Source organism: Ictalurus furcatus, chromosome 18 (assembly GCF_023375685.1).
Source record: "Ictalurus furcatus strain D&B chromosome 18, Billie_1.0, whole genome shotgun sequence".
NCBI lineage: Eukaryota > Metazoa > Chordata > Actinopteri > Siluriformes > Ictaluridae > Ictalurus > Ictalurus furcatus.
The window spans coordinates 11,611,844-11,638,218 of record NC_071272.1 but is presented as its reverse complement, the minus strand read 5'-3'; the positions used below and the strand labels follow the sequence as shown (position 1 = coordinate 11,638,218).

At 39.4% G+C, this 26,375-nt stretch overlaps 2 protein-coding genes and 1 non-coding gene across 3 annotated transcripts; all 3 read right to left on the bottom strand.

The window, feature by feature from the left end:
- Positions 1-726: 726 nt before the first annotated feature.
- LOC128622559 (receptor of activated protein C kinase 1) lies at positions 727-5,771 on the bottom strand. The gene is made up of 8 exons (XM_053649171.1): positions 5,557-5,771; positions 4,867-5,038; positions 4,191-4,338; positions 3,678-3,773; positions 3,230-3,340; positions 2,871-3,011; positions 1,021-1,131; positions 727-864 (listed from the first exon to the last, which is right to left on the bottom strand). Exons 1-8 carry the CDS (start codon positions 5,663-5,665, stop codon positions 799-801), a joined length of 954 nt encoding a protein of 317 aa, XP_053505146.1. The 5' UTR covers positions 5,666-5,771; the 3' UTR covers positions 727-798.
- A 1,134-nt stretch (positions 5,772-6,905) lies between these two features.
- Positions 6,906-6,978, bottom strand: trnav-cac (transfer RNA valine (anticodon CAC)). The gene has a single exon. It is a non-coding gene; the product is annotated as a tRNA-Val (tRNA).
- Positions 6,979-8,135: 1,157 nt separating this feature from the next.
- Positions 8,136-25,829, bottom strand: LOC128622200 (collagen alpha-1(XXIII) chain). The gene is made up of 25 exons (XM_053648523.1): positions 25,809-25,829; positions 23,378-23,404; positions 23,104-23,130; positions 22,392-22,418; positions 22,167-22,193; positions 20,258-20,317; positions 19,071-19,187; positions 17,070-17,096; positions 16,940-16,966; positions 16,785-16,838; positions 16,569-16,631; positions 16,420-16,455; positions 16,223-16,279; positions 16,069-16,113; positions 13,726-13,770; positions 13,504-13,593; positions 13,324-13,377; positions 13,076-13,141; positions 12,940-12,966; positions 12,752-12,820; positions 12,550-12,612; positions 12,416-12,442; positions 12,268-12,321; positions 11,264-11,350; positions 8,136-9,627 (listed from the first exon to the last, which is right to left on the bottom strand). Exons 4-25 carry the CDS (start codon positions 22,413-22,415, stop codon positions 9,520-9,522), a joined length of 1,227 nt encoding a protein of 408 aa, XP_053504498.1. The 5' UTR covers positions 22,416-22,418; positions 23,104-23,130; positions 23,378-23,404; positions 25,809-25,829; the 3' UTR covers positions 8,136-9,519.
- Between the last annotated feature and the right edge of the window lie 546 nt (positions 25,830-26,375).

The window sequence follows — 26,375 nt, the reverse complement described above, 5'->3', positions numbered from 1 at the left end:
TTTACATAAACCACTACTTTTCACTAAACGTTATTGTTTGCTCTTTCCATCATGCAGGCCATGATGATGCCCAGTAGCCATTAACAATAAATGCATGATGTGTTAACAGGATGTGTGGCTGCTATTGCTTTTTAAGACAAAAAGAAAGTTGAAACAGTTATTGCTGTTGTACTACACATGGTATTTTTACCTTTCACTGCAAACTGTATCCACCCACCCTGCAATTTTCTCCCTTGTCTAATCTTGGCTAGTTCCCACCCACCAGTCTCCCCCATCATACAACAGATACCACCCGGAAGGGTGAAGGCTCTCACATGCTTCCTCCGAGACACGTGAAGCCAGTAACACACTCGGCAGAGAATGCTATCAGGCCCCTTACGCATACATGTGCTATACTTGTTTTTTTTTTGTTTGTTTGTTTGTTTAGTTCTTCCACAAAACAGAATTTTCCAGCAAGTTCTGAAAAAAGTATGCAAGTAGATACATTTGTAACTTACTTCAGGGAAAGTGTGAAATTTCACCTGTCACACAAATCTCAGCCGTACCCTAACAGATAAAAAAAAATTAAATAAACTGCGCCAAGCCACTAGAGACAGCCAGTGTGTAAGCATTCAGATACAGACGAGATGACCGTTAACTTTAACCGTTAACTTTAACCGCATAACAGACATTACCAAGACAGTAGAATAAAAAAAAAAATTAAAAAACACTAAAGATACCAAATAATCCGATTTTTATTACTTTATTCGTTTTTATCCAAGTTCCATTCTTAGCATTTTGTTCTTGGAATTAAGGAGTCTATCGGGTTCCAATGGTAACCTGCCACACCCTGATGAGGTTGTCAGTGTAGCCAGCGAACAGAGTCTGAGAAAGAACACATATGAAACATTATGCTTAATACAGGTGCTCAAGAGATCACCCAGCTGCTGCATTCACACATCACATCACATCTCACAGCCCACTGGCTGCAAAGACACGTATGTCTTATACACACGCCAATCCTGAAGTCTGCTCTCTTACCTGTCCATCAGCAGACCAGGCCAGGGAAGTGCACTGGGGCGGCTCAGCCTTGCTGCTGGTGCTGATCACCTCCTGCCTCAGCTCATCAACGATGATTTTGCCCTCCAGATCCTGCGGAGAAAGCAGTAACACCGACACAGGTCAGAGAGAGTGACACTTAGGAGCAATCTCAACAGATAAACAGCTGGTAATGGCAACAGCTGAGCTCATGGAGCATAATAATAGCCGCCATCCTGTAGTACAAGCCTTCCACGTGATAAAGAAAATCACGACGCAAGCAACCAGTAATTATAGTACCAAGTTTACTTGATTGGTAAACGTGTGAAAAGAGTCACTGCAGTGGTTTTGTTGTATTTGTTTAAGAAACAGGGCTTTTAATATTTTTGAAAAGTTACAAATCTTAAGGGTTAGTACAATATGAAAACAGACGGTTCATATTACAGGGACTTTTATGAAACCTTATGACCAGTTTTACGTGGAAATGGAGCGAGAGCAAGCGGGTTTGGGGTTTTAATGGTAAAACTGTTGACAATTCTGTGCCTTTTCTGCTATTTGAAGATTTTCATGGAAATGTCACATCAATCACCTTATTATTCAATATAGAGAAATGTCTTCAAAAATACCAAAGTAGTCAATTCCCAGTCAAAAGAAACCGATAAAGTTCTACTCTTAACTTATTAAGCACTAACACAAAACCTTACCATCCACTACATCTAACACCAAGTTCAAGCCATCTTTCAGTGCTGAAAACAAATAAAAACCATCTTGAAGTCCCTCATCTTAGACCCAGAAGTGAGGAAGTCATATTTAGGTCTGGGTTTCTACTCATTTCACTACATGTAAAAACGCAAGGCTTTGGAGCATTGAGCCTACTGTAAGGTTAGTTCTGTCTCCTTTCTGCTCGCACCCAATCACTTTGCCAACTGTCTGACTGAGAGATGCAGACGTCTCAGGACCACTGCCCACCCGTCTGTCCAGTACTTCCCCATGTAAGCCTGCAGCATTGTTCTGTTGCATTAAAATGCAAGTCAATCAGGACCATTGTATCTAAAGCCTTCACATGTGGTCAAGGACCTGCTTCTCTTGCACTCTCGTCTCTCTTGGGACATACTAATCTCCACACAGATTCAAACACCAAACACACCTGATCCAGCTCATCAGCTAATTTTGCAGCTCTTCACAAATCAAGGCAAGAGCACTAGGAGCAAGGAAAGACCTAATACTGTTCTGATTAGTGAAGCCCTCAGCATGGATCTGTCAAACATTGATATTCTTGTTGACTAAGTTACGAACTTTCTCCTGTGGTGCTATCCATCATGCTACACTGACTAAATATTCATATGCTGATTTGTTTACTGATGTTTTGATCTCTTTTTAACATGTCCGGTCTACCTAGACAGGGGTCTCCTCCCAGAGGTGTTTCCTTTGCAAGCGAGTACATTTTTAAGAACTTACTTATCACGCAAAATACATACTTGTCCAATTCAACCTCAGTTCAAGATGTTTTGATTAAAGACATGAGAAATACCATAAATTTGGCTTAGCAGCAGTAGAGAAAAAAACTGAAATGAGAAGGTCAATTGAAGACAGATGCTTTAAACATGACTTTAATCAGTGGCCTGCACAAGCGATCTTTCTCCAACAATCAAGATGAATAGAGAGTCTTAACATATGATGAAGGCTATCCTTCTGTTTTAATTGAAAATAACTGTCCATATGCGTTAATGTTAGACTCTACCTGCGTTACATCCAACACAATGTAACAAGTATAGGAAACTTAGTGCTAAGAAAATGTTATAAAATTCTCAGAACAGCCGTAAAGTGAAAATGAAATAGAAAAGCGGCAATACCCAGATCTTGATGGAGGGGCCAGTGGCTGCGCAGAGCCAGTATCTGTTAGGGCTGAAGCAGAGGGCGTTGATGGTGTCGCCACCATCCAGAGTGTACAGGTGCTTCCCTTCATTTAGATCCCACAGCATGGCCTGCCCGTCCTACGTGACGAGAACGAGACAAATTATCAGTACAAATACACTACACAAAAAGGCGTATTAATCTGATTCAATATCACCAAACAGCAGGATCGCACAGCTGACTGCTTTCAAACAACTGCTGAAAATTTATCCTCATATGACCAATCAGGCTTGGTGCTGCTGACTTACGTTCCTTTAACACAAGCCAGTCGTTATCCATGGTTAAATGGTGGCGTTACCTTTCCACCAGAAGCGCAGAGGGACCCATCAGGGGAGACGGTGACCGTATTCAGGAAGCCAGTGTGACCAATATGGTTGGTTTTCAACTTGCAGTTGGCCAGATTCCACACCTGAGGACCATTACAAAGTTACAGAGAAAAGTAAGATGCAAGAAATCCTGCTTTTTCAAGAGAGTTTATAACAATTTACAGCCTTTCCCAAAATCTACTACGGCTGCATGAATTGTCAATTTTCCAATCGATGACGGAAACCTGATCTGGAACCACTAATCAGAAAGCAACCAAATAAACAAGGGTTTATTAGCAAGCTCAGTAGCACACACGAGTGATAAAAGACCAAGAGTGTCATAAGGTCTAACAAGCGATACATTGTGCAGCCTTGAGTGCAACACAACAGTCTTACATGAAAAATGTACGAAGGTCAAAGTTGCCATAAACATGAGCTCACCTTAACCAGCTTGTCCCAGCCACAGGAGACAATGATGGGGTTGCTGCTGTTGGGTGAGAAGCGCACGCAGGACACCCATTCACTGTGGCCCTCATCCTGTGAACACACACACACACACATACACACACACTTTTAAAAGATCAGAGCAATCAGTCAAAGTTCTGTCTTCTCCATAATGGTGCACAACTAATAACCAACCAGAAAGTTACTAGTGCGAAATGGTGAAAGGGGGCGAGGCTTGATGGGTAATGTCAGTTAATATTGGAGTATTAAAAAAAACAAATAAAATAAAAAACCGACACAATGGTCAACCTTTCCAGATTCACGTTGATTTTAAGTGATAACTCTGAGTACCAGCAAACTCTGATATTAAAAAGGTTGGCAGGTCTGCCTAACACTCATTCAAAATCAAAAATGAAAATATGCAGCCTTGCCAGTCGTTTCTGGTAAATACTGAACACCTCTGGTGTAATTATTGAGATTTTCCAGGTTACAGAGATGAGCAAGTCCCACCTGGATGGTGTATTTGCAGACACCCAGAGTGTTCCACAGCTTGATGGTCTTGTCCCGGGAGCCAGACACAATCTGGCGGTTATCAGCAGAGAAGGCGACACTCAGCACGTCCTTGGTATGTCCAACAAAGCGGCGGGTTGTGGTTCCCCTAGGAAAAGGGATACAGAAGTAAAAACAAGGACGTGTCCTAAATCGCTAACAGATCAAAGCTTAGGAATGATATACCAGCGTCATCTGCTCAGCCAACAACCACACTGACTTCACGCAACTTTAAAGCCCAGCAAACATTAAGTTTACTCCAAACGACGTAACAGAACCTTAAAACCACCTGTTAAGCATTGTACAAACTGCAGGCATAAACCATACACCTGTCTAACAACATTATAGACTCGATTTAAACAAAACTGTTCATGTGAAACTGATCCCACTGAGCCAGATGATGCGTTCTGAGGCATGTGTGTGATGATTTGCTCCTGAAGATGCTAAACTGGAGACGATAAGATTCCTTTACATTTACATTATTGCTCCAGTGGAAAACTAAATAATCTTAGTCACCAAACATGTCTATACAACTGTCTACATTTGGGGTAAAATAACTGGTGGTGTGCTGTTAAGTCAGAGAGAGACTGAAAGCTGTCAGCCTTTGTGCCGAGTGTTTCCTCTCTCTCAGACTCACGTGGTGAGATCCCAGAGACGAAGGGTGCCATCCCAAGACCCGGACAGAGCAAACTGGCCATCCGAGGAGATGACCACGTCGCTGACGAAGTGCGAGTGGCCACGCAGGGCACGCTGGGGGACACCATAGTTTGTTTCGTCACGGGTCAGCTTCCACATGATGATGGACTTATCTGCAGGACAAAGTGAAAAAACATTTTGCTGTTCATAAGTGCAAACCATTTTTGACATTGCAGTCATATGGTGTTGTAAAAGTGCTCACTACTTTACAGCAAATTATAAATAAATAAAAGAGTATTTGTGATTGTAGTAAGGCATCTAATAGTAATGTTAAGTTCTAAGATAAAACTCATTTTACTAATTCAGAAATATTCTAATGAATATTAACTCACAGTGAGCCTGGCATGCTTAACATTATACTCAATAGAGTGCTAATAAAAACAGGAGAATGAAGAGCGCTTGAAATTGAGACCCTTTTATATGGGTAACGTTAAACCCGTTAGCTTAAAAATACATCTAGACACATTTTTCTGGCAATAATAAATTAAATTAAATACACATTTATAGGTCCCAAGGTTTGTGTTCCTATCGTTATTTGGGTAAGTTATTAATCAGAGCCCTGACAGAGAGCACTGAGCTGTGCCACATAGACCAGCCGGCACACAGCGCACAGTAATGGCGCGGCCCTCACCTCTGGACGCGGACAGAATCATGTCGGGAAACTGAGGAGTTGTGGCGATTTGGGTCACCCAACCACTGTGGCCCTTCAGGGTCCCTCTCAGAGTCATCTGCTCGGTCATTTTGGCAAACTTGTATCGCGCCTTTCGGGGTCGATGGCTTTAGATTGAATCGGAGGGCTATGCTAGCCAAACTCCTCAGTTTTTTAGGCACAGGAAAAGGACCGACAAACACCCGGAAGCAAATCTTCAGCACGCGGGTTCGTTCTGTTGCATTCTGGGATTTGTAGTCTTTCAGAAGTCGATTGGAAAATCATTTCCGCCTTTAAAAACACAAGGACTGCTTTATAATCTCAGTTCATTTTATAAATATAAACTAACTGTTCGAGTATTCAGCGGTTCACATTAAGCAAACATGTACTATTGGTTTTTTTTTGTTGTTTTTTTTATACTGTGCTAAGATACATATTTTGTGGGGTTTCCGAGGTTCATTATTATTATTTTTTTATTAATTTATTAGATTTAAATTGACATCACCAAAACTAATTTACAGTTAACACAGAACGCTTCCCTAAATTTATTATCATTTGGTTTGTCTATGTTTATTGTTGTTGGGAACCTTTCCATAAACCTCTGGGAGCATTCTGTTTTGGTTAACAAGTCAGTAATAAGTTGGTTAATAAGTCAGTGCTGTTCCTGAAATGTTAAAACACAACGGTCTCTTAAAGTTATATGACAACCAATGAAGAACGTTTGCTAAAGGTTGCTTTTTAGGTATTAACTACAAGATAACCTTCTGGGAACGTTCTTTTAACGTACGTTTATGTTCTCATAAACGGAGGTTCAAAAATAGGTAGGTGAAATATTTGCAACTACAAGCTAGCGTTTTGGGAACCTTCCTCCTCTTATGGGTTTTAAAGTTTAATTTTTGTATATAAAGTAAGGTTTCGGGTACAGATGGCTTACAGAAATATAAATAGATAGGTCACTGTAAAAATTTTTGATCAAAATAGCTGAATACATATACTGTAATACAGAAATACATTATTTACCAATTATTATTATTATTAGAGTGGGCACATTATTCAGTGTGCTTATTAAGGGCCTTGTATGAATCTATTAGTATCCAAAAACAGAGCTACATTAGTTCCCCATGTTTAGGGCAAAAATGAATGTGTGTAGTGACTGCAGTACAATGTTGAATCGCATGTTACTCAATGGTGCCAGATCTGTTAGACATTTAATGTAAACATCACATATATATTTTTTATTCACTCAGTGCAAAACCATGTTTCTTTCTGTTGTGATGTGTAGCGTGGTTATGAAAATCTAAATTACTCAACCCCCCCCCCCCCCAAAAGTGTGTTTCCGCCCGGTTTCGAACCGGGGACCTTTCGCGTGTGAGGCGAACGTGATAACCACTACACTACGGAAACCTGTGTAAAGTATCTTTGCATTTTACAAGAAAATTTCCACATAACCATCTGTTAGCCTGATTTGCTTCAGGTGTTTTGGAGGTCACTCATGTAGTCCTCTTCATAAATCATACATTTTCACACATAAATCATTTGAACCGCATTTACAGTCATAATGATTTTTGTTTTACATGTATTAAATTGTCCCTGCACAAACATACTGGGCAACCACTAGCACATAGTATTATACTATATACAGTCTAATAGCTGATTATGGATACTGTAGAACAGTATAGAGCAAAAGATGTGTAGAGCAGTGTTAGAGCAAATGATGTGATTTACACGTAAAAAAAAACACGCACAAGTAGACAATCAGTGCGTTTACATGGACAACAATAATCCACTCTTAACCCGATTAAGACCATACTTTGATTAAGAAACTACCATGTAAACAGCAATTTTTAATTACTTTAATCTAATCAAGGTCATACTCAAAGTAAGCAATAATCAAATTAAGACAGGTGGAGTGCTCCTGTTTTATAGTAAATATAGCACTTTACACTTTGTCTCATTCACACACCAGTGGTAACAGAGCTACCACGCAAGGCACTAACTTGCCATCAGGAGCAACTTGGGGTTCAGCGTCTTGCCCAAGGACACTTCAGTATGTGGAGTCACATGGACCAGGAATCAAACTGCCAACTCTACAATTAGTGAACAACCCACTCTACCACCTGAGCCACAGCCACCCCTCTGTTTTAGTCGCCTTATGGACGTGTATTACAGACATGTAAACATCTTAATCACATCATGAACGTCGTGTGCGAGTTTTCACCGCATTTTGAGACAGGGCACGGTCACACACGGCAGTTTTATGTTTTACGGCGAACAAGAGAGTTCGGCTGCGTCCCAAACTGCATACTTGCCTACTATAGGCCTGTAGTGGGGAAAAATACATGTATCTCGGCTACTATATAGACGGTAAGTACGCAGTTTGGGACTCAGCCCCAACAGCCAGTTGTCTATTAGCACGTATAGCATGACAAATAATTAACTGCACTTAAAGCGTTCATAAAAATGAAAAATAAAAACGCTCAAAACAGTATATACCATATATGGTACCATAACGAAGACGAACTGTATGTTGATACGTGATATTCTGGAGGGATGTTGGACGGTGTGGCGCGATGACGTAATGACGCGGGCTGTTAGTCTAATTATGTTCTATAACATGTAAAACGGGAACATGACAGGAGTATTCTAAAAGCGACTCATGTAAACACCTTAATCACATTATTATCTTAATCAGAGTAAGGTCAATAATTAGATTACTGCTGTCCATGTAAACGTAGTCAGTGTCAGTATTGCTGTTAAAAGGCATATAAACAAACCCATTATACAATAATGAAATTTAATGAAATTACATTACTTAAAGTTTTAATATTAGAGCCTTTTGAGCTCTTGTAACCAACCAAACTACACAATCAAAACACATCTGCCAAGCTGAAAAATACATCCAATCATTATAAACCACACATCAGAATTGATACGAAACACTGCTGTAAAATCTTACAATATTACACAGCATGCTATTAACACAAGAAAGCCTACTGCATGACAAAATGTACACATGTATTAAAGGACTGATGAGAGGAATACACAAAACACATCATGATGCATATCAATAGGACAATCTTATTAAACACTGATCACTAGAAGACAGGGAGGGTAATAACTATACATATTATTTACACTAAATCAAAAAGAGTATTGAGAATGTCAAGCAGTTCCTTAAGATCAGTAATTGAAAAGCTGAAATTCTTTTGCGCTGAATATCCTGTCCACTTCTCGTCTTCTCTTAGTGCAAACTCTGACGTTATCATGCTTTAATTTCTGGATTTTATTCAGATTAAAAACAAACAAAAACAGATTGGTTTCTTCTGACATGAGTCGTTCTTCCTGTGGGATCATCCACGCAACAGTCAATATCCCATGTAGTTACATTTTTAGAGTTCAATCCCATGCGCTAGCACATCAGCGGTTCCCTCATTTGAACAACTGTACACCATGCGCTTCTCTCCTGATGATAAACTTGATCCTTTCAAAGAAAGTGAAAAACTGGACAACTGAGAGTTTCAGACAAACAAAGGCTGCTTAAAACAGTGCAGTTCAGAAGTCACGTGTCATGCTTCACAGTCTGTTACATGGGTTTGGGCTTATGCTGGTGTTATGCAAACGCTGGTGGTTTTTCTGTAGTCAAGACCAGCGTCAGAGTACTCTCTCATTCCACAAGTCCATGTGCAATCCACAGTTGATCTCAAATCAACTCTCTTTGCTTTAGTCCTTCAAATTAGAGCCTTTCTTTGTAGAAAAAGCAGCAATATAGAAAGTACACATGGAGTTAAAAATATATATATTTTTAAATCAAATCTCAGTATATTAAATAGATCATAAAAAATTAAGGGGGGGTTAAAATGTTAGTTTCAAATATATATATCTAAATATGTACAGACTCCAAAGCTTCTGGCTTGTCATCACTGCAAGAGAACAAGAGGGCAAAGTTTAATGTAGTATTCTGAAACAAAACATAATATTTAAAAAAAAAAAAAGTCCAAGCCATAATGTACAAACCTTATGCCAGCATCCAGGTATTGGTAGTCCATCCCGGTCCTAGGAACAGAAATAAGAAAAAGACAAGAAGTTACTTGTATAAATACTGTTTACAAAATGTCTAGTCCTTCTTGTTACTAATGTGTATGCTTGACATAAAATATACTTCAAACAGGAAGAAAACTAATAAAGAAAAACTATATCAGAAATTTGACCTTGCTGTTACCTTGACCCTGTTTGGATCAATTCCAAAATCAGTTAATTTCCTGGTTGCAATCATAGTACCAAATAAATCCTACACACCATTCAACCATACCCTAGCAAGAATCTTAGACAAACAGATGGAAACATAACATAATTCCTCCACCACCTAGGCATTAAAAGTAGAGCAATAGGGCACTTTTTTTTTTTATAACATATCACTCATGCCACCAGTGATTTATGTTCATTTATTTACAAGGAACACACCATGTGAGACATGTTTGGATTTAATCAATCCAAAACCCAATAACAACACACTAATGACACTAGAGACTATTTCAGAACTATTGAATTTCAGGATGGAGGAGGAGTATGTTTTAAAATCAGAATGGCAATGCTCTAAAAAGGGGGTGTCTAATCTTATCTGGAAAGGGCTGGTGTGGGTGCAGGTTTTCGTTCAAACCAAGCAGGAACCAGAAGGTGTTGATCAGAAGTGATCAGAAGGTGTTGATTTTCTATCACAGCATGGCTCTGACAATAAATTTCATTTACAGGTTTATATTAATGCATACTAATATGTTAACTTTTCTATAATAACTCTTCCACAGCGACCTGTATGGCAGACAAACCACATAATATAAGGCTACTAATAATCAGATTAAAAAAACAAGAAAAACAATCATAGTTTTCTGTTAGGAGATGTTTATTTAACATTTATCAAATGTTTGTTTGGTGTCAGTGCTTTGTAACAAACTGCAAAAAAATGTCTTATCTTGAATAAAGGAAGTTTTCTAATATTTCTAATTATGAGATTGTGATATAACAAACTTAATATACAATAATTAAGCATATTTCTAGTCATATTTACTCGTTTCAAGCTTAGAATTGTCTCCTTTTATTGGCAGATTGTTTGAGTTCTTTCTAGAAATAAACACTTGAAATAAACAAAATGATCAATGATGAAATAGAATAAGACAATTCAAGCTTGAAATGAGTAAAAAAATCTAGAAATAATTTTAATAATCTTATAGAAATAAGATAGAAAAGAGAAATATTGGTTGAATTTGCTCATATTCCGAATAATTTTACTTGCTAAGACAATAATATTCTGTAGAAAGTATTCCCCCATGGGAGAGTCTTCAGGATGGAGGAGTTTACGCTTTCTGGTTTTTCAGTAACATGACAGGATGTTTTTCTGCCTTATTATCTTCAAGAATTAGAAAGAGAGGCTGGTGAGGGAACAACTATTTATAACTGCTGCAATGTAAGTATTAACAGGAGTTAACTTGTTTCTCAGATGTTCTGCAACATTAATGTAACTATAAATGTTTAAAATGTGTGACATGTCACTCAGTAATAATTTATAAATTATAGTAGTTGGCAATCGTTGGATTATTTTTCTTATAATAGCATGCACCATTGTGTTTTATTCCTTACATATTACACTGTTAAGCATATTTTTCTCTTTCTACAGTGCAGAAGGCGGATGACGTACCACAGGACAAGGCTGATCCAGCCCTGGAGGCCCCTGCTCTCCTTTATCTCCTTTTAGACCCCTTTTCCCCAATAAGCCTCTTTCACCCTGAAAGAAATAGACGACAGCATTATGAACTCAACAAAAAAAGAAATGTCCTCTCACATTCAACTGCTTTCATTTCCAGCAAATTTCTTAACATGTGTAAATATTTGTAAAACATAAAAAGATTCAACTGAACAAGTTTCTCAGACATTTGAGGAACAGAAATGGAATAATGAGTCCCCGAACAAAGGGGGGTCAATATCAAACGTAACAGTCAGTATCTGGTGGCCTCCAGCTGCTTTAAGTACTACACTGCATCTCATCCTCATGGACTGTACCAGATTTGTCAGTTCTTGCTGTGAGATGTTACTCCACTCTTCCACCAAGGCATTTGCAAGTTCTCCATCACGTCTGGGGGGACACATACTTACATGTAATTTTCCACTGCAAGGACGATCAGCTGTCCTTCCAGTCTCCCTGTAGAACTGTCTTAGGCGTCTTACACTACAGACATTGCAGTTTATTGCTCTGGCCACATCTGCAGTCCTCAAGCCTCCCTGCAGCAGGCCTATGGCATGTTCACGCAGGTGAGCAGGAACCCTAGACATCTTTCTTCAGGTGTTTTTCAGAGTCAGTAGAAAGTTCTCTTTAGTGTCCTAAGTTAATGCAACTCTGAACTTAATTGCCTACCGCCTGTAAACTGTTTGTGTCTTAAGGACTGTTCCACAGGTGCATGTGTAATAATTGTTTATAGTTCATTGAACAAGCATGAAAAACATTGTTTAAACCTTTTCCAATAAAGATCTGTAAAGCTTATTTGGATTTTACAAAATTATCCTTAAAATACGATCTCCTGAAAAAGGGACATTACTTTTTTGCTGAGTTTATAATGGTACAAACTATTAAGCCACCACATATGATGTCATTATATACAGTACATTATGTACAAAAATGTGCAAGGAGAGTGTCTCTTTTTTGACCTTTTCTCCTCGTTCTCCTTTATCACCCTTCTCTCCTCGGAGGCCTGGGAAACCCTGTGTGGGGAGACATAAGGTCAGTAAAAGCTTATATAATGCTATATAATAATAGCTATATAATTCTATATGATTATGCCCAAAGTCTACTCACATCTAATCCAGGCTCTCCTTGTTTTCCCTGTTAGAACAAAATTATATCCATATTTAAAGCAGTAAGAACAATGTTTGACAAATCTAATAACAAAAATATATTCAAGTCAATTATGGTTTTTGGAAGTCACTGACCTTTTCACCTTTTGCACCTGGTAGACCCACCAATCCATTAGAGCCAGGATAACCTTGAAGACCCTGAACATAGTGGAAGAGAACAATATCAGACTAGTCCAGTGCATACTAGACCTTTTGTGAAGATGTCCTTATGCATTGTTCCTCTCCTGGACAGTTATTTATCATCTATAAAGACTGTGAGGTGAGAAACATGGCTTACCCGTGGCCCTTGTGGACCTTTCTCTCCAACATCCCCCTTCTCACCTTTCACTGCTTCACCTGGCTGTCCCTGAGTTAAGATACATGCACCCAGTTACATCAATCCTGCCTTTAGTCCAAAACGAACAGAAAATGGTCCTTTTAAATGATTTTGCTCATTCTCATTTCAAACTGCTATTACAATTGTACCTTTTGGCCAGGTATTCCATGATGGCCCTGAGAACGAATGAGACAAAATTAAGGCATTATTAGTTTTGAGCCTTAATTTGCTGAAGAATGGTTGCATCTGAAAACAGAATGAAAAGGCTCTGATATTTTTTATTACCATGACTCCTTGAGGGCCAGGTGGTCCTGGAGGCCCTGGAGGACCTGGCAATGCAATAATCTGAGCCTGAAAGGACATTCTTAACATTGTAAGGACAACACAAAGAACTGCAATTGTCAAAACAACAACAAAACAACCCAACGTAATAATTTGCATTTGTCCAGAATAGATTTTATTAAATCTAATATAGCAGAAAAAAAAATCAAAGAGAGCTTTTTACAGAATGCATATTAATGATTTCCACGTACCAGATTGTCCTCAATTCCGGCGTCTCCTTTCTCCCCTTTCTGCCCACCAGCTCCCTGAAATAAACATGCTAATTTTAATCAGTACTCTTCTCTTCAATATAAAACAATCTTTTCTTCACAACACCACATTTACTTTATATCATTGGTCACTTTCTCTCATATACTTTGCATCACACTCACCGCTGGCCCAGGCTGACCCATCTCACCCCTCTCTCCTCTTTCTCCTGTCACTCCATGTTCTCCTCTATCCCCCCTTTCTCCTTTTGAACCCTGTGAGGAGAAAGATGGATTAACAGGTTAAGACATGAAGACACTTACAAAAAAGTCACAATGTCTAGACTGTTTAACTATATATTGCAGATATGATATGCTACAATACATGTTATATCTGATTTACTCTACCTGTCTGCCTTCAGATCCAGGAATCCCAGGAGAGCCCATCTCTCCCTGTTAACACATTACATTTCAGTGGCTAAATAAAACAAAAAATCCTTAAAGATCATAAAGGTGACTAAAGCCAATGCATTGCTTCTGGGTCATTTTTGAGGGTGTGAACTAGGATGTGAATAGATCTGTATGGCAGTATCCCATTGTCTGAATTAGTGGTACATACACTATATAAAAGGTTAGACATAAGCATTTCTCTTAGTGCAATCATGCCTATTACAGGTGCATCTCAAAAAATTTTAACATTGTAGAAAAGTTCATTTCCCCCCTGTAATTTAATTAAAAAAGTGGAACTTTCATATAGTCTAGATTCATTACACATAAGGTGAAATATTTCAATTGTTTTAATTTTCAATTTCAATTTGTTTTAATTTTGATGATTACGGCTTACAGCGCATGGAAATCAAAAATCCAGTATCTCAAAATAATAGAATAAAGAATTTATAATACAGAAATGTCCACCTGAGAAGAGCGCTAATCAGCAAATTAACTCAAAACAACTGCAAAGGTGTCCTGAGCCTTTAATCTCTCAGTCTGTTTCAGTACACACAACCACAATCATGGGGAAGATGAAAGTAAATTTTCCATTTCATTTGGAAATCAAGGTCCCAGAGTCTGGAGGAAGAGTGGAGAGACATAGAATCCAAGTTGCTTGAAGTTTCCACAGTCAGTGATGATTTGGGGTGTCATGTCATCTGCTGGTGTTGGTCCACTGTGTTTTCTTAAGTCGAGAGTCAATACAGCGTCTACCAGGAGATTTTAGAGCATTTCATGCTTCCATCTGCTGACGAGCTTTATGGAGATGCTGATTTCCTTTCCAGCAGGACTTGGCACCTGACCACAGTGCCAAAAATACTAGTAAGTGGATTGCTGACAGCAGAATAGTCTCAATCGTTTGTGCTTCGTTTGTGCCACTAAAAGTTTCGTTTTGTGCTGCTTCCGTTTTTAAAATATTAGGCATTGAATTATGGTGCGGTGATGTCACCAGCTCCCCACATGCTCCAAGTTCACTCCAAATACGCTCATTTGTTTGTGCTTTGTTTGTGCTCGTTTGTGCAGTAAAAATTTCCTTTGTGCTTCTTCGGTTCTGGAGATATTAATAGAATATTTATAAGTCATTCTGGGGTCATTCAGCCCCCCACATGCTCCAAATTCACCCCAAATAGTCTCAATCGTTTGTGCTTCATTTGTGCTGGTTTGTGCCGATAAAAGTTTCGTTTGTGCTGCTTCCGTTTTTAAAATATTAGGCACTGAATTATTGGTGCGGTGATGTCACCAGCCCCCCACATGCTCCAAGTTCACTCCAAATAGGCTCGTTTGTTTGTGCTACGTTTGTGCTGGTTTGTGCCGATAAACGGTTTGTTTGTGCTGCTTCGGATTTGGAGATATTAAAAGAATATTTATAGGCCATTCTGGGGTCACTCAGCCCCCCCACATGCTCCAAATTCACCCCAAATAGTGTCAATCGTTCGTGCTTCATTTGTGCTGGTTTGTGCTGATAAAAGTTTCGTTTGTGCTGCTTACGTTTTTCTGTGACGTAATCTCATAGAACTTAATGTCTAATATTTTAAAAACGGAAGCAGCACAAACGAAACTTTTATCTGCACAAACGAAACACAAACGATTGAGACGATTTGGGGTGAATTTGGAGCATGTGCGGGGGCTGAATGACCCCAGAATGACCTATAAATATTCTTTTAATATCTGCAGAACCAAAGCAGCACAAACAAAAATTTTTACGGCGCAAACCAGCACAAACGGAGCACAAACGATTGAGACTATCCTGCCAACGTTTTGCGTTGGTGGTGGTGGTGGGGTTTTGGGGGGGCGGTTGGGCAACTTCACGCAGGTCTTTTCAGAAGGTGGACATTTCTGTATTAGAAATTCTTTATTCTAATGTTTTGAGATGCCGGGTTTTTGATTTCCATGAGCTGTAAGCCGTAATCATCAAGATAAAAAAAAAAAGGCTTGAAATATTTTACTTTATGTATAAAAAATCTAGAATATATGAAAGTTCCACTTTTTAAATTAAATTACAGAAAAAATGAACTTTTCCATGATATAATTTTTTTTAGTTGCCCCTGTAGTACATAATGTGCTTATGTTGCCCCTTGCCTGTTGATGACCTAAGTGAAGGTCCTATTTTGCCTATATCAGGGACTACTTCTGACCACAATATACGAAAACTCTGATATCCAATTATGTATTAATTGGATATCAAGTATTAACGTTATCATACTATGACCTTTCCATATTGCTTCAGGTGGGAATCATAAAGAGCAGGAGGAATATTCTCACCTTTACTCCTTGCTCTCCAGGAGGCCCTGGTGGACCAGGTGGGCCCTATAGGAAAAGTATGTAATACAAATTAAGTCTGAAAATATCTGATTTTATGAAACCATGCTACAAATTAGGATGATATTGGTTTTATAATGGCCTGAGAGATCCCCACCTGTAAAATTTGTAATCTTTCAGACAGGTCAATGTTCTCAGAGACTCCTGGAGCACCCTTCTCCCCAACAAAGCAATCAGGATAAGGTAGATGAAGTAAATATACAGCATATTAAAGCTAATCATATTATACTGTATAATTGCTCTGCAGTGAGAATAATCTATTAGGTTCATGGACTGGGGACACACTCCTCTTACCTGGAGTCCTGGAGCACCAGCGTCTCCTTTCTCTCCCTGTAAAAGCAGATGTGTAGCTGAGTTTGTTATTTAATACTAATGTGCACCATGCAGTGAATGTTATATGTTCTACGTATATACACCTCAATGATCCTTTATATGAGCGGTACCTTTATGCCTGGTGGTCCATCCATGCCTCTTTTCCCCTCACCACCTTGCTCACCTTGGTCTCCCTGCAGAATAACAACGAGATAAAGACAGAAAGGTACAGCTTAAGAAACTGATGCAGATACAAACCTCAAACTTACATTTAGTACTGGCTTTGGTGAATATTACAGCCAATAATTGTTCTATGAATTAATCCTAGAGAATGTTTGACAACATACCTTTAGCCCTGGAGGACCCTGAAGTCCAGTCATTCCAGGTTCTCCAACATCACCCTGTGTCAGAGACAGTGGATTTAACAAAAGTGCCAAGCTTAATCGTGGCATTTAAACAGATCCAAAGGAATAATCAAAACAATATTTAATGAAGGACTTACCTTTATGCCAGGTGGCCCTCTTGGACCCTTTTAAAGATAGGGGCACAAAGACAGTCAAAAATAAATAACTACAAATTAATTGTTTTGATGCTAAATTTGATGCACATTTGATGCAACACCAAATACCAACCTCGTTCCCATCCTTGCCATGAAGACCCTGTTAGAAAGGAAATCTGATATTAGTGGTTCAATTCATTAAAAATTGTGACGTGTGGTTATAAAGATTATCCACTAGATGTCTCTCTTTAGCAAGCCCACAGAAGATTAAGCCTAAGTACCGTACCCTAAGCCTAAACTGAAGCAGCAGTTAATAACTTTGTGTCTTATGCAACTCATGTCCACAGTTTGAGACCACAGCTCAAAGGGAGAAAGACGTTATAGGTCTGTTTTCAGCTGTGTACAGAGAAAGCCACTTGTTCTGTCTGTAAATAGGTCAGAGTTATTATAATAGGGAACTTGTACATAAAAGAGAAATGTGTAAACAACAGAATTAAGCCTGAAATACACTGCCTTCTTTAAAAGAAAAGAAGAACATAATCGAATCCTACAGTTGGTAGAACTAATGTTCCACAGATGAAAGTCTGCTGTAGTAAATACGCAGTGCATATTGCAGATCTTTTTACGAGAATAATTAATTTCCCCTGACACAAAGCCAGGCTCACTGATATCGCAGTCTGGTAGTTATGAATGAAGGTTATGAAAACATATTTTCCACATGAATGTGTGACATTGTGAAGGACAGGTTGTTTTTGCTAAAGTACTGGTACTGGTTATGATGAAATAACAACAATAAATCCTGTGATGTAAATGGCACTTATACAGACCATTTTTTAAAAACCTTACCGGTTCTACTCTGGTTCTCATTCACCCATTCACACACACACTCACCAGTGGTAGCAGAGCTACCATGCAAGGTGCTAGCTTGCCATCGGGAGCAACTTGGGGTTCAGTGTTTTGCCTAAGGACACTTCGGCATGTGAAGTCACATGGGCTGGGAATTGAACCTCCAACCCTATTGGACAACCCTACAATTAGCGGACAACCCGCACTACCACCTGAGCCACAGCCGCCCCATGTAATATTCCATGTAAACATGGAAGTATTTAGGTAGAGCACTTGAGCATGTGGCTGTTGTTGCAGAAACATGCACATGCATATAGGTTTGGTAAAAGTCAAGATGTGATGTGGAGGAAGCCATCTAGGGACCCAACAAACTTCCCTTTTGATTATAATATATGCAACACAAGTAAGGAAGGACACGAATTCAGCAGACACAACACCATCTACCGTTTAGGCCAATGCTTTTTGGAGACCTATGTCTTGCATTTCTCACTGGGTGAAAAGGGCAGATCCTTGGCAGCAGGCCTTAAGCTGTTAATGAGGTAGTTTTACTCAACCAAGGTTAAACACATTTACAATTTGCATGACAGCAGGAAATGCCATTTGAGCATGTGATCCAAAAACATGTGCTCATGTTATGGGGAAAGAAATAGTCAGAGAGAGTTAGTGACCGAGAGGGGAGTGGGGATGGAGATGAAAATTGGGGAAATTTGTCTCTCTGATTGTGTTGAGGTGATAAAGGAATTTGAAATGGGGTAGATAAGTAGCATCACAATCTTCGGTTGCTTGATGCCAAGTCTTGAAGTTTTGAAGGCCGGACATTCACTGAAGAGTATGGTAGATTTTGACAAAAAATGTAGCCAATATGATGTCTATGTTAAATCTTTGAGGATGGCGTGGATTAATAAATTTCCATCATATCGAATAAATATCTAATAAAATGTATTATTACGTATGTATGGGACACAAAAGGAAAGTGGAGTCAAAATGCTTCCAATTCTACAGTCAGTGTGTCAGATACTAGACTGATTCTGAGGAAAGCAACTGAACCACGTTACCTCTGCACTCTGCTGCAGTGTGTCTCTGATTTAAAAAAAAAATCTAACCCAAGCATCAACATTGGGTTAACTGCCGTATATAGTGTCACTATGTCAAGAGCAACACCTGTTGAGCAAAGAGGTATTCCTCCAGATGTGTCTGAGTCATGTAGGCTCATATGAAGCATGAGCTCATCGCAGGAGATAAAATGAATGTGTGTATGAATGCAAGTGTGCCATGTTCACACTCTTACCGGCTCTCCTGGGTGGCCTTGGGGTCCGTCTCTGCCCATGTTTCCTGGGGGCCCTCTGGGGCCAGATGGTCCAGGAGGCCCTGGGGGTCCTGGAGGCCCAGCCTGACCCTGATCGCCCTATACACAGATAGAAAGAGAAACAGAGAATAGATGGAAATTATAACACTCATCAAAATTGCTCTATAATATCCTTTTGTTTCACTTTCATGCCTAGATGTTACTTGGCTGTTTGACACCCACAAGCAATTCGTGTTTCATATTCGCTTCACAATACAATACATAATAAAGCATAGACATTTGGCAGCCATGGCCAGACCCGAAAAATTGGCTAGTTTAAAAGGCACGTGGCGGGATGAGATGGCCCAGTTTTCCAAAGCCTCACTGAGAAACGGGCTGTTGGCGAACTGCACTCTCATCTAAAGAGAGAGAATTCAAGGCTGTGGTTTCATATAAAATAGTCCCATTTCAGCATATTATGTTGTCAAAATGAGAAAACACTATTTTGGTTCATTTCATCAGCTGTGGTTTGAGTGGCATTTTTTCTCTCGTAATGTCCGTAAACAAAGCATTTAACCACGCCAAAGCTTATATACCTCTCTCTCAGTTTTGGTCTCTCTAATTCAAAACAGGCATGCCTGTTAACAGTCCAGACTTCTATAGGAGCTAACTGTGGGGTCAAGGCCAAGGATACACATGCCATATGTCAGTAAAAGTATAAGAGGAAGCTGAGGAGAAGAAAGTGATGAAGAGAAATGATGATGAGAGCAATGAGAGTTGGAGTGAAGGAGCTGAAACGTGCGTGCTGTTTTTGCTCTACCTTCAGAATGTCTGGTGGTCAACTCTGACCTGTGAGGAAGCAAAGAGCTTAGTGTGGAAAGACCATCTGTCAGCAAGGGTGCAGAGAAAGACAAGAAATAGAGCAACAGTGTGAGAGAAAAGAGCAGGATAGAATCAGTGAACAGTTTTGAGAAGAATATCTCAGCGTGAAACAGCCTAGGTGCAAGACCTCAGCAAAAAAGAGCAGCAAGAGTTCTGTGGTTCAGCTTTCCGTTCACATGCAAAATAACAAAAGAGCAAAAAAAAAAACAATGGAGTCAGATTTTTAGAAACAATGCTACAAAAAATGCAAAGATGACCAAAGTGATGGCGATAAATGAAGAGGAACAGCGGCCAGTGGAGGAACACACCTTGACTGTAAGAATCTGATTACTGAGCAGGCCAGCGGAGGCAGCGTGTGCTGGAGGGCCCTGGGAGAACAGAAGAGAAATCCAGGAGTAAAGTGACAGTTGGACATGAGGAGAAATAGGGGATACAGAAAGAGACAGATTTAGGATAACAGATAGCATGAGGGAAGTCAACAGGGACATTGTAAGAACACACACAAGAACTATATGACTCAATGTTTGCATTGAGCGGCAGTGATCTTTATGCCTCTTTGTGCTGAGGTAATTCACTTTGACTTAGTTCCCAGCCAACAAATTACAAGTAGACTCTTATAGACATCCTGATTATACTGTTGTTTCAGATACCATGCACTTCTGGATATGATTACCTTTCATTGGAGCACAAGGTTTCTATTTAGTGTTGCGGTTAGCATGGATGGCAAGGGGTCCAGAAAAAGGCAGCATTTTCCCAGGAGAAGTTTACTCTCTTTCCCAAAATAACAGTGGCTTTTGGTGTTGCAGCACTTTATATTACAATACCTATAATGAAATAATGACGTCCACTGGGAATCTAAAAATGGAATGTTGGGAGAGAACATTGTCTTTTGTCTGGAGAGGCTTACAAGTTTGTTTGTCTTCAGTCATTTATATATACATTATGATGTCGAGGAACTTGACTGATCGTGACTGATGTGAAATAGACAGAGGTCAGGGGTCACCCAAACTCCACCTGCAGTACAAAGTGAGTCCTACCATCTGGATGGAAACAGTTTGGGTCTGCTTCCAGGTCTAAACGTAACCCTCCCCCAAAAGAAATAATGGATTCCACAGGTCATAGATCTTAAAATCTTACACAGGTTTTAATATATGACAGAACACAGTACTAACACACTATTATAATCAAAACACATAGGACTAATGTAATAATGCAGACTACACAAAACATTTACAATCTAGACAAGCCACCTGTTTTTAATAAGACAAGCTGGCATAGCAGGTGAAAAATAGCAAAGTTCGTTAGTCTAACACAATGGGTCTGGAAAATATATATAAACATTTTGTACACACATCTTTGACCCATTATTATAATTGTAATATAAAATGGTGGCATCCAACATAGAGACTGAGAAGAGAAGCAGTAATTGGACATCAGGACCTATGACTGCCAAAGCCAAAATCCTGAATAAGGAACTGGTCATTTTCTACCTCATAGTGAGAGTCTAATATAGAAGAATCCATATTTGAGCTTTAAAGGAAACAACAGGCAACATACACCCAGGGAGTAGCCTAAGCTACCTGGAAGAGCCATTGATTTTATAGAATCAGTACATTTTCAATTTCCTGTTAAGAATTTTTCATAGATATTCTCTCTGTCATCAGGAGATGGCCACTTTTCTCCAGCCATGTGTGGCTGGGAGTCTAGAGAGCAAAACTGGCTTTGCTATCTGGGAGGGAGGAATGGCACACTCTCTCTCCACTGTCAATCAGTGTGGCACTAACCAGTTGTGGGTGTCTGTGAGCTCATGTATGCAGAGGAGGGCAGACAGCACTTTCTTCACAGTGTGTTATGTTGCCTTGTGAGGTGCAAAAGATGCACATACAAGCTTCACATGTCTCAGGGGAAACATCCTCAAGCCTTCATCCTCCTCGATTTGGTAGTTGTTGTATGATAGGGGAGAACTGGCTAGTTGGTAGGAATTGGCTAGTCTTCTTGTTTAACTAACATTTAATTCCGAATACTTTTTGGGGGGGGATGAAATGTACATACAACTCTGATGCTAAGTCAGTGTGAAAATAGAGTTCATAACAACACTGCCATGTAAATGTTCTACAGGAGAAATAAAATTGGTTAGCTGGTTTACACAGAACCTGGTATGTGTATGCTCACTGGTGCTGTAGGGCATCAGTTTAGCGTTTGATGATTAGTACTCACCCTGGGCCCCACGTCTCCCTGATCCCCCTGAAAAGACAACAGTTAGATCTTACTTAGGTGCAACTATATCTGACATAAGTATTGTGCAGTGTTGTGTAATCTGTTTCGCAAAACCCCCTGAAGCTGTGCTCTGGAAAGTGCTGCGATATCTCAGGACTGGTTTACATTAGGTTAAAACCTTTACTGATATCATACTCATTGCATTCTGAAGCTTACTATGCATACCTTATCTCCTTTTGGCCCTGGCATCCCCTGTCAGAAGAAAAGACAGATGTCAAAAAGCAGATAAAAGTTTCTTATCACAATAGCATTCAACAGGAAATTGTGAAATGTCCACTGTTATTCTTCAAGCCTTGTAATGGTATATTCTCTGAAATGAGAGTTTACGTGTACTCTGTAGGCCAAGCTTATGTGAAAAGAGTGCTATCATTTGTCTGCTACACACACTCTAGCCTCCAGTATGTCTGGGGTACAGTATTTGCTTGACTGGAGTGTAAACTGTGATGGAGTGTGTACTAATGAACTTGCAACACAATGGGAATGGGACTCAACTCTTCCATTTTTCCTACAGACAGATGGATTGTGTTCATGTTTCTCAGACATACAAGATTTTTCATGTTCTGCCATTTCCTCTTGCATTTCCTTTGTGTTCATATGTGCCTGCTGGAAAATCTGTTGCAAGTACACTCCACTCTGCAGTTCTAACACATAATTGTAATATATTATTTAATTTTTTTTATGTAGGTATTTATTTTTCTCCCCAATTTGGTCACCCATCAGCAAGCTCTTAACAGCTACCAACCTGTATTTGTTTGTATGCACATTCTTAGTGTATCATTTGCTAAATTAATCATACCCACAAGCAAAACTGACTGTAATTAGCCACTTCTTCTCAAAGCTGTCCCTTAAAAAGCTTGATAGGAAGGTGAGAACATACCTGACTGCCTTTAGGACCAGGAGGACCCTGTAAACAACCAACCAAAAAAAAAAACAGCCTTTATATCACATGCACTACTGCGATTAGCAAAACATCCCTGACTACTTTAACATGATATACAGTATCTCTATGTTTTGTAAACCTAAAATATCAGGGTAGAAATAAAGTAAGAGTTAGATTAAACAATAGGCAAAAGACTCTCTTGCATGTACTTGCATGTACTGCTCTCTGCTGTTAAATGGTGATCTATATGGTGACAGATTAGAGTACTTACAGGCTTACCATCCACACCCAGAGGACCCTGAATGAGAAAGAGAGAAAAAAGGGAAAGTCATCAGAGGATCAGATGCATCATATTTAAACTTTATCTCAGAACGCATGGCATTGCAGATGATTCATTTATGTGTTACATTCAGAATATTTCACATTTCTGGCTAAATGATGCTGCATTTCCTATATTCATTTGATGATGCTGCATTTCTTATTATTTATTACATACTGTGATGAATAGGGGGAAAAGATATATCTATAGCTATTGGTCATGAGGGAGTGAAAGGTTTCTTAAAATGTTTTGGGAAATTGTATGACATGAGTAGATAGAGGTGTGGGTGATATAAAGCGCAAAAATGGCATTTAACTCATGGAATGCATGATACCATGAGTAACATACAACATATGGTCAAACGTTTGTGGACACCTGACCATCACACCCATATGTGGACCTTCCACAAACTGTTCCACAAAGTTGGATGCACACAATTGTATATTTGTTTGATGTAGCCTTACAATTTCCCTTCACTGGAACTAACAGGCCTAAAAGCCTGTTCCAGCATGTCAATGCCCCTGTGTACAAAGTGAGGTCCATGAAGACATGGTTTGAACTCATGTTGCCTGCACAGAGACCTGATCTCAACCCCACTGAACACCTTGGGGATGAACTGGAATGCAGACTGAACCCCAAGCCTCCTCAACCAACATCATTGCCTGACCTCACTAATTCTCTTGTGGCTAAATGGGCAAATCCCTACAGCCATGCTTCAAAATCTAGTGGAAAGCCTTTCCGGAAGAGTGGAGGTTATTATAACAAAGGGGAATGAATCTGAATGGGATTTTCAAAAAATGAATGTGAATGTGATGGACATGTGTCCACAAACTTTTGGCTATACAGTGTATGTTACAACAAATACAGATACACTGAATCATCATGACTGAGAAATTCATTCAAGCCTCATTCATTATTTCAGACTCAGGCTTATACTGCAGGGCAGACAGGCTGCTGTCCACTCCACATGAGGTGCTGAAACACCCCTCAGTGACTCGTAATGACCTTGGCTGTCTGCAAATAAATATATGTATGGGTGACAAATTAAAGGAAAACCCAACATAAAGTGACTTAGCGAGGTGTTAAGCCACCATGAGCCACCAAATCATCTTCAATACACCTTGGCATATATTTTTCAAGACTCTAGAACTGTACTGGAGCAAAGAACACCATTCTGTTGTTCATCTTGTGAGAGTGAAGGCCATATAATATAATTTACATAATTGTATTATTCATGAAACCATTCAGTGAGCCCATGTGCGCTGTAGATGGGGGTGGAGTCATTCTGGAAGAGACCACTCCCATCAAGATAGAAGGGTGATCATTCAGAAACACTTAGTATTGATTTGCAGTGACCCTTTCATTTAAGAGGACAATTGGACCCAAACCATGCAAGCAAAATAAATAAATGCCCCTACAGCATAACAGAGCCACAGTTTTCTCATTTCAATTGTCACTGCTGTAAGCTGATAACTACAAACTGTGGAAGGGATTATTAAGGCAATATGACTTGAATTACCACATACTTACTAGCCAAACTCAAGCTAAGCAGACAAGATTAATACAAACAAGACAGAAATGGGCAAGAGAGACAGATAAGTAGGTTGAGGATAAGAAAGATCAGTAGATATCTTGTTTTGAGATAGCATCTAGCAGAGAGGGCTAGTAAGACCACATATGGCAGTACACAACAGTCTGGAACAGCTCAATTGTTGTGCTTGGACTGACTTCACACAGTTGTATTGCATTATTACAGTGTAGGGGCTGCTAAAATAAGTTGCATATGCAGTAGTCAGGCTGTTTACAACTAATTCCTGTGTTCCAGTAGAGGTGTGTGCATACGGTGTTATCAAGACCAGCAATTTTTGAGCAGTACTAATATAGAGAAAACGTTGTGGTCTGTAACTTATATCAATAATTATTGCTCCACATGTTCTGGTTCAGTTTGTGTGTATGCACTGAGAAAATGTTATTCCTTGTTTGTTTTAATCTCATGTGAATAATCCTGAATCGGAATAAGAAAATGCAAAACATTTGGGTACTCAAGTTTGGGTACTTGAGGTTTTTCCGGTTAAAACTAAAGCAGAACTTCTAAAAACAAGGGACAAGTGCTCTCCAGAGAAGTACTGCTTATTTGGTAAACAGTAATAAACCAAGAGGAAATAGTCTATCATCAGATCAAAATGTTCTCTTGTATTCATTCATCCTTGCCACAAAAATCCTTTCTAATCATCAAAGACTGAATATTGAAAAAAGACGCTAGAAGAAATGGCCATGTTTCCAGCAGGTGGCGCTCTGTATCACTTAAAGGCGGTTAAGTCTATAATTAAAGTCCCAGTCTGGACAGCAGTTATCCACTGATGAGAATTAGAAAGATATTTACCGGGTAGCCATCTCGCCCTGGAGTTCCCTGTTAGGATTAAAGAAAAGAAAATACCATTAATTCTGGAATAAGCACACAATTCACTACTGTCTCTAAAGAGAAAACAAACTGAAGCTGCACATGCCTGAACTAATCTTCTGTATTTAGTTAGTTACAGTTACATTTACATAGCGCTTTTCTAGAGGGGGGGATCTCATCAGAAATCTCCTCAGAGATCTCCTGTGTAGCATCCACCTGGATGATGCGATGGCAGCCATAGTGCACCAGACACAGACCAGCTCTTAGTGGAGAGGAGAGTGATGTAGCCAATTCAGAGATTTGTATTTAAAGATGAGTATGTAAAGGTGGAGTGCTGTAGTAAAAAGATAAACCCTGGAATGCATATTTTAAAATCTCTTCCATCTGCTTGTAAGTATAATTAACATCCCAAAAACTCCTTTATTAGCGTTTACATATTTTTAAGACCCACTGATGTTGCTATCTAGAAACATCCTAGGAGTGATAGTCCTTAAGACTATCATGTGGGGTGATAGTCCCTAAGAATACATCTGTGTACTTCTAGTATGT

What these genes read in the sequence shown, in the direction of transcription:
- LOC128622559 (XM_053649171.1), bottom strand. Translation starts at nt 5,665, where the DNA reads ATGACCGAGCAGATGACTCTGAGAGGGACCCTGAAGGGCCACAGTGGT. An exon ending in GCTGGGACAAGCTGGTTAAG is followed by an intron (nt 3,341 to 3,677) that starts GTGAGCTCATGT and finishes AATGGTCCTCAG; the next exon opens with GTGTGGAATCTGGCCAACTG. An exon ending in GCCCCTCCATCAAGATCTGG is followed by an intron (nt 1,132 to 2,870) that starts GTATTGCCGCTT and finishes CTTTCTCCGCAG; the next exon opens with GATCTGGAGGGCAAAATCAT.
- LOC128622200 (XM_053648523.1), bottom strand. Translation starts at nt 22,415, where the DNA reads ATGCCAGGGCCAAAAGGAGATAAG. An exon ending in ATCAGATTCTTACAGTCAAG is followed by an intron (nt 19,188 to 20,257) that starts GTGTGTTCCTCC and finishes ATCTGTGTATAG; the next exon opens with GGCGATCAGGGTCAGGCTGG. An exon ending in CCGGAATTGAGGACAATCTG is followed by an intron (nt 13,142 to 13,323) that starts GTACGTGGAAAT and finishes ATGTCCTTTCAG; the next exon opens with GCTCAGATTATTGCATTGCC.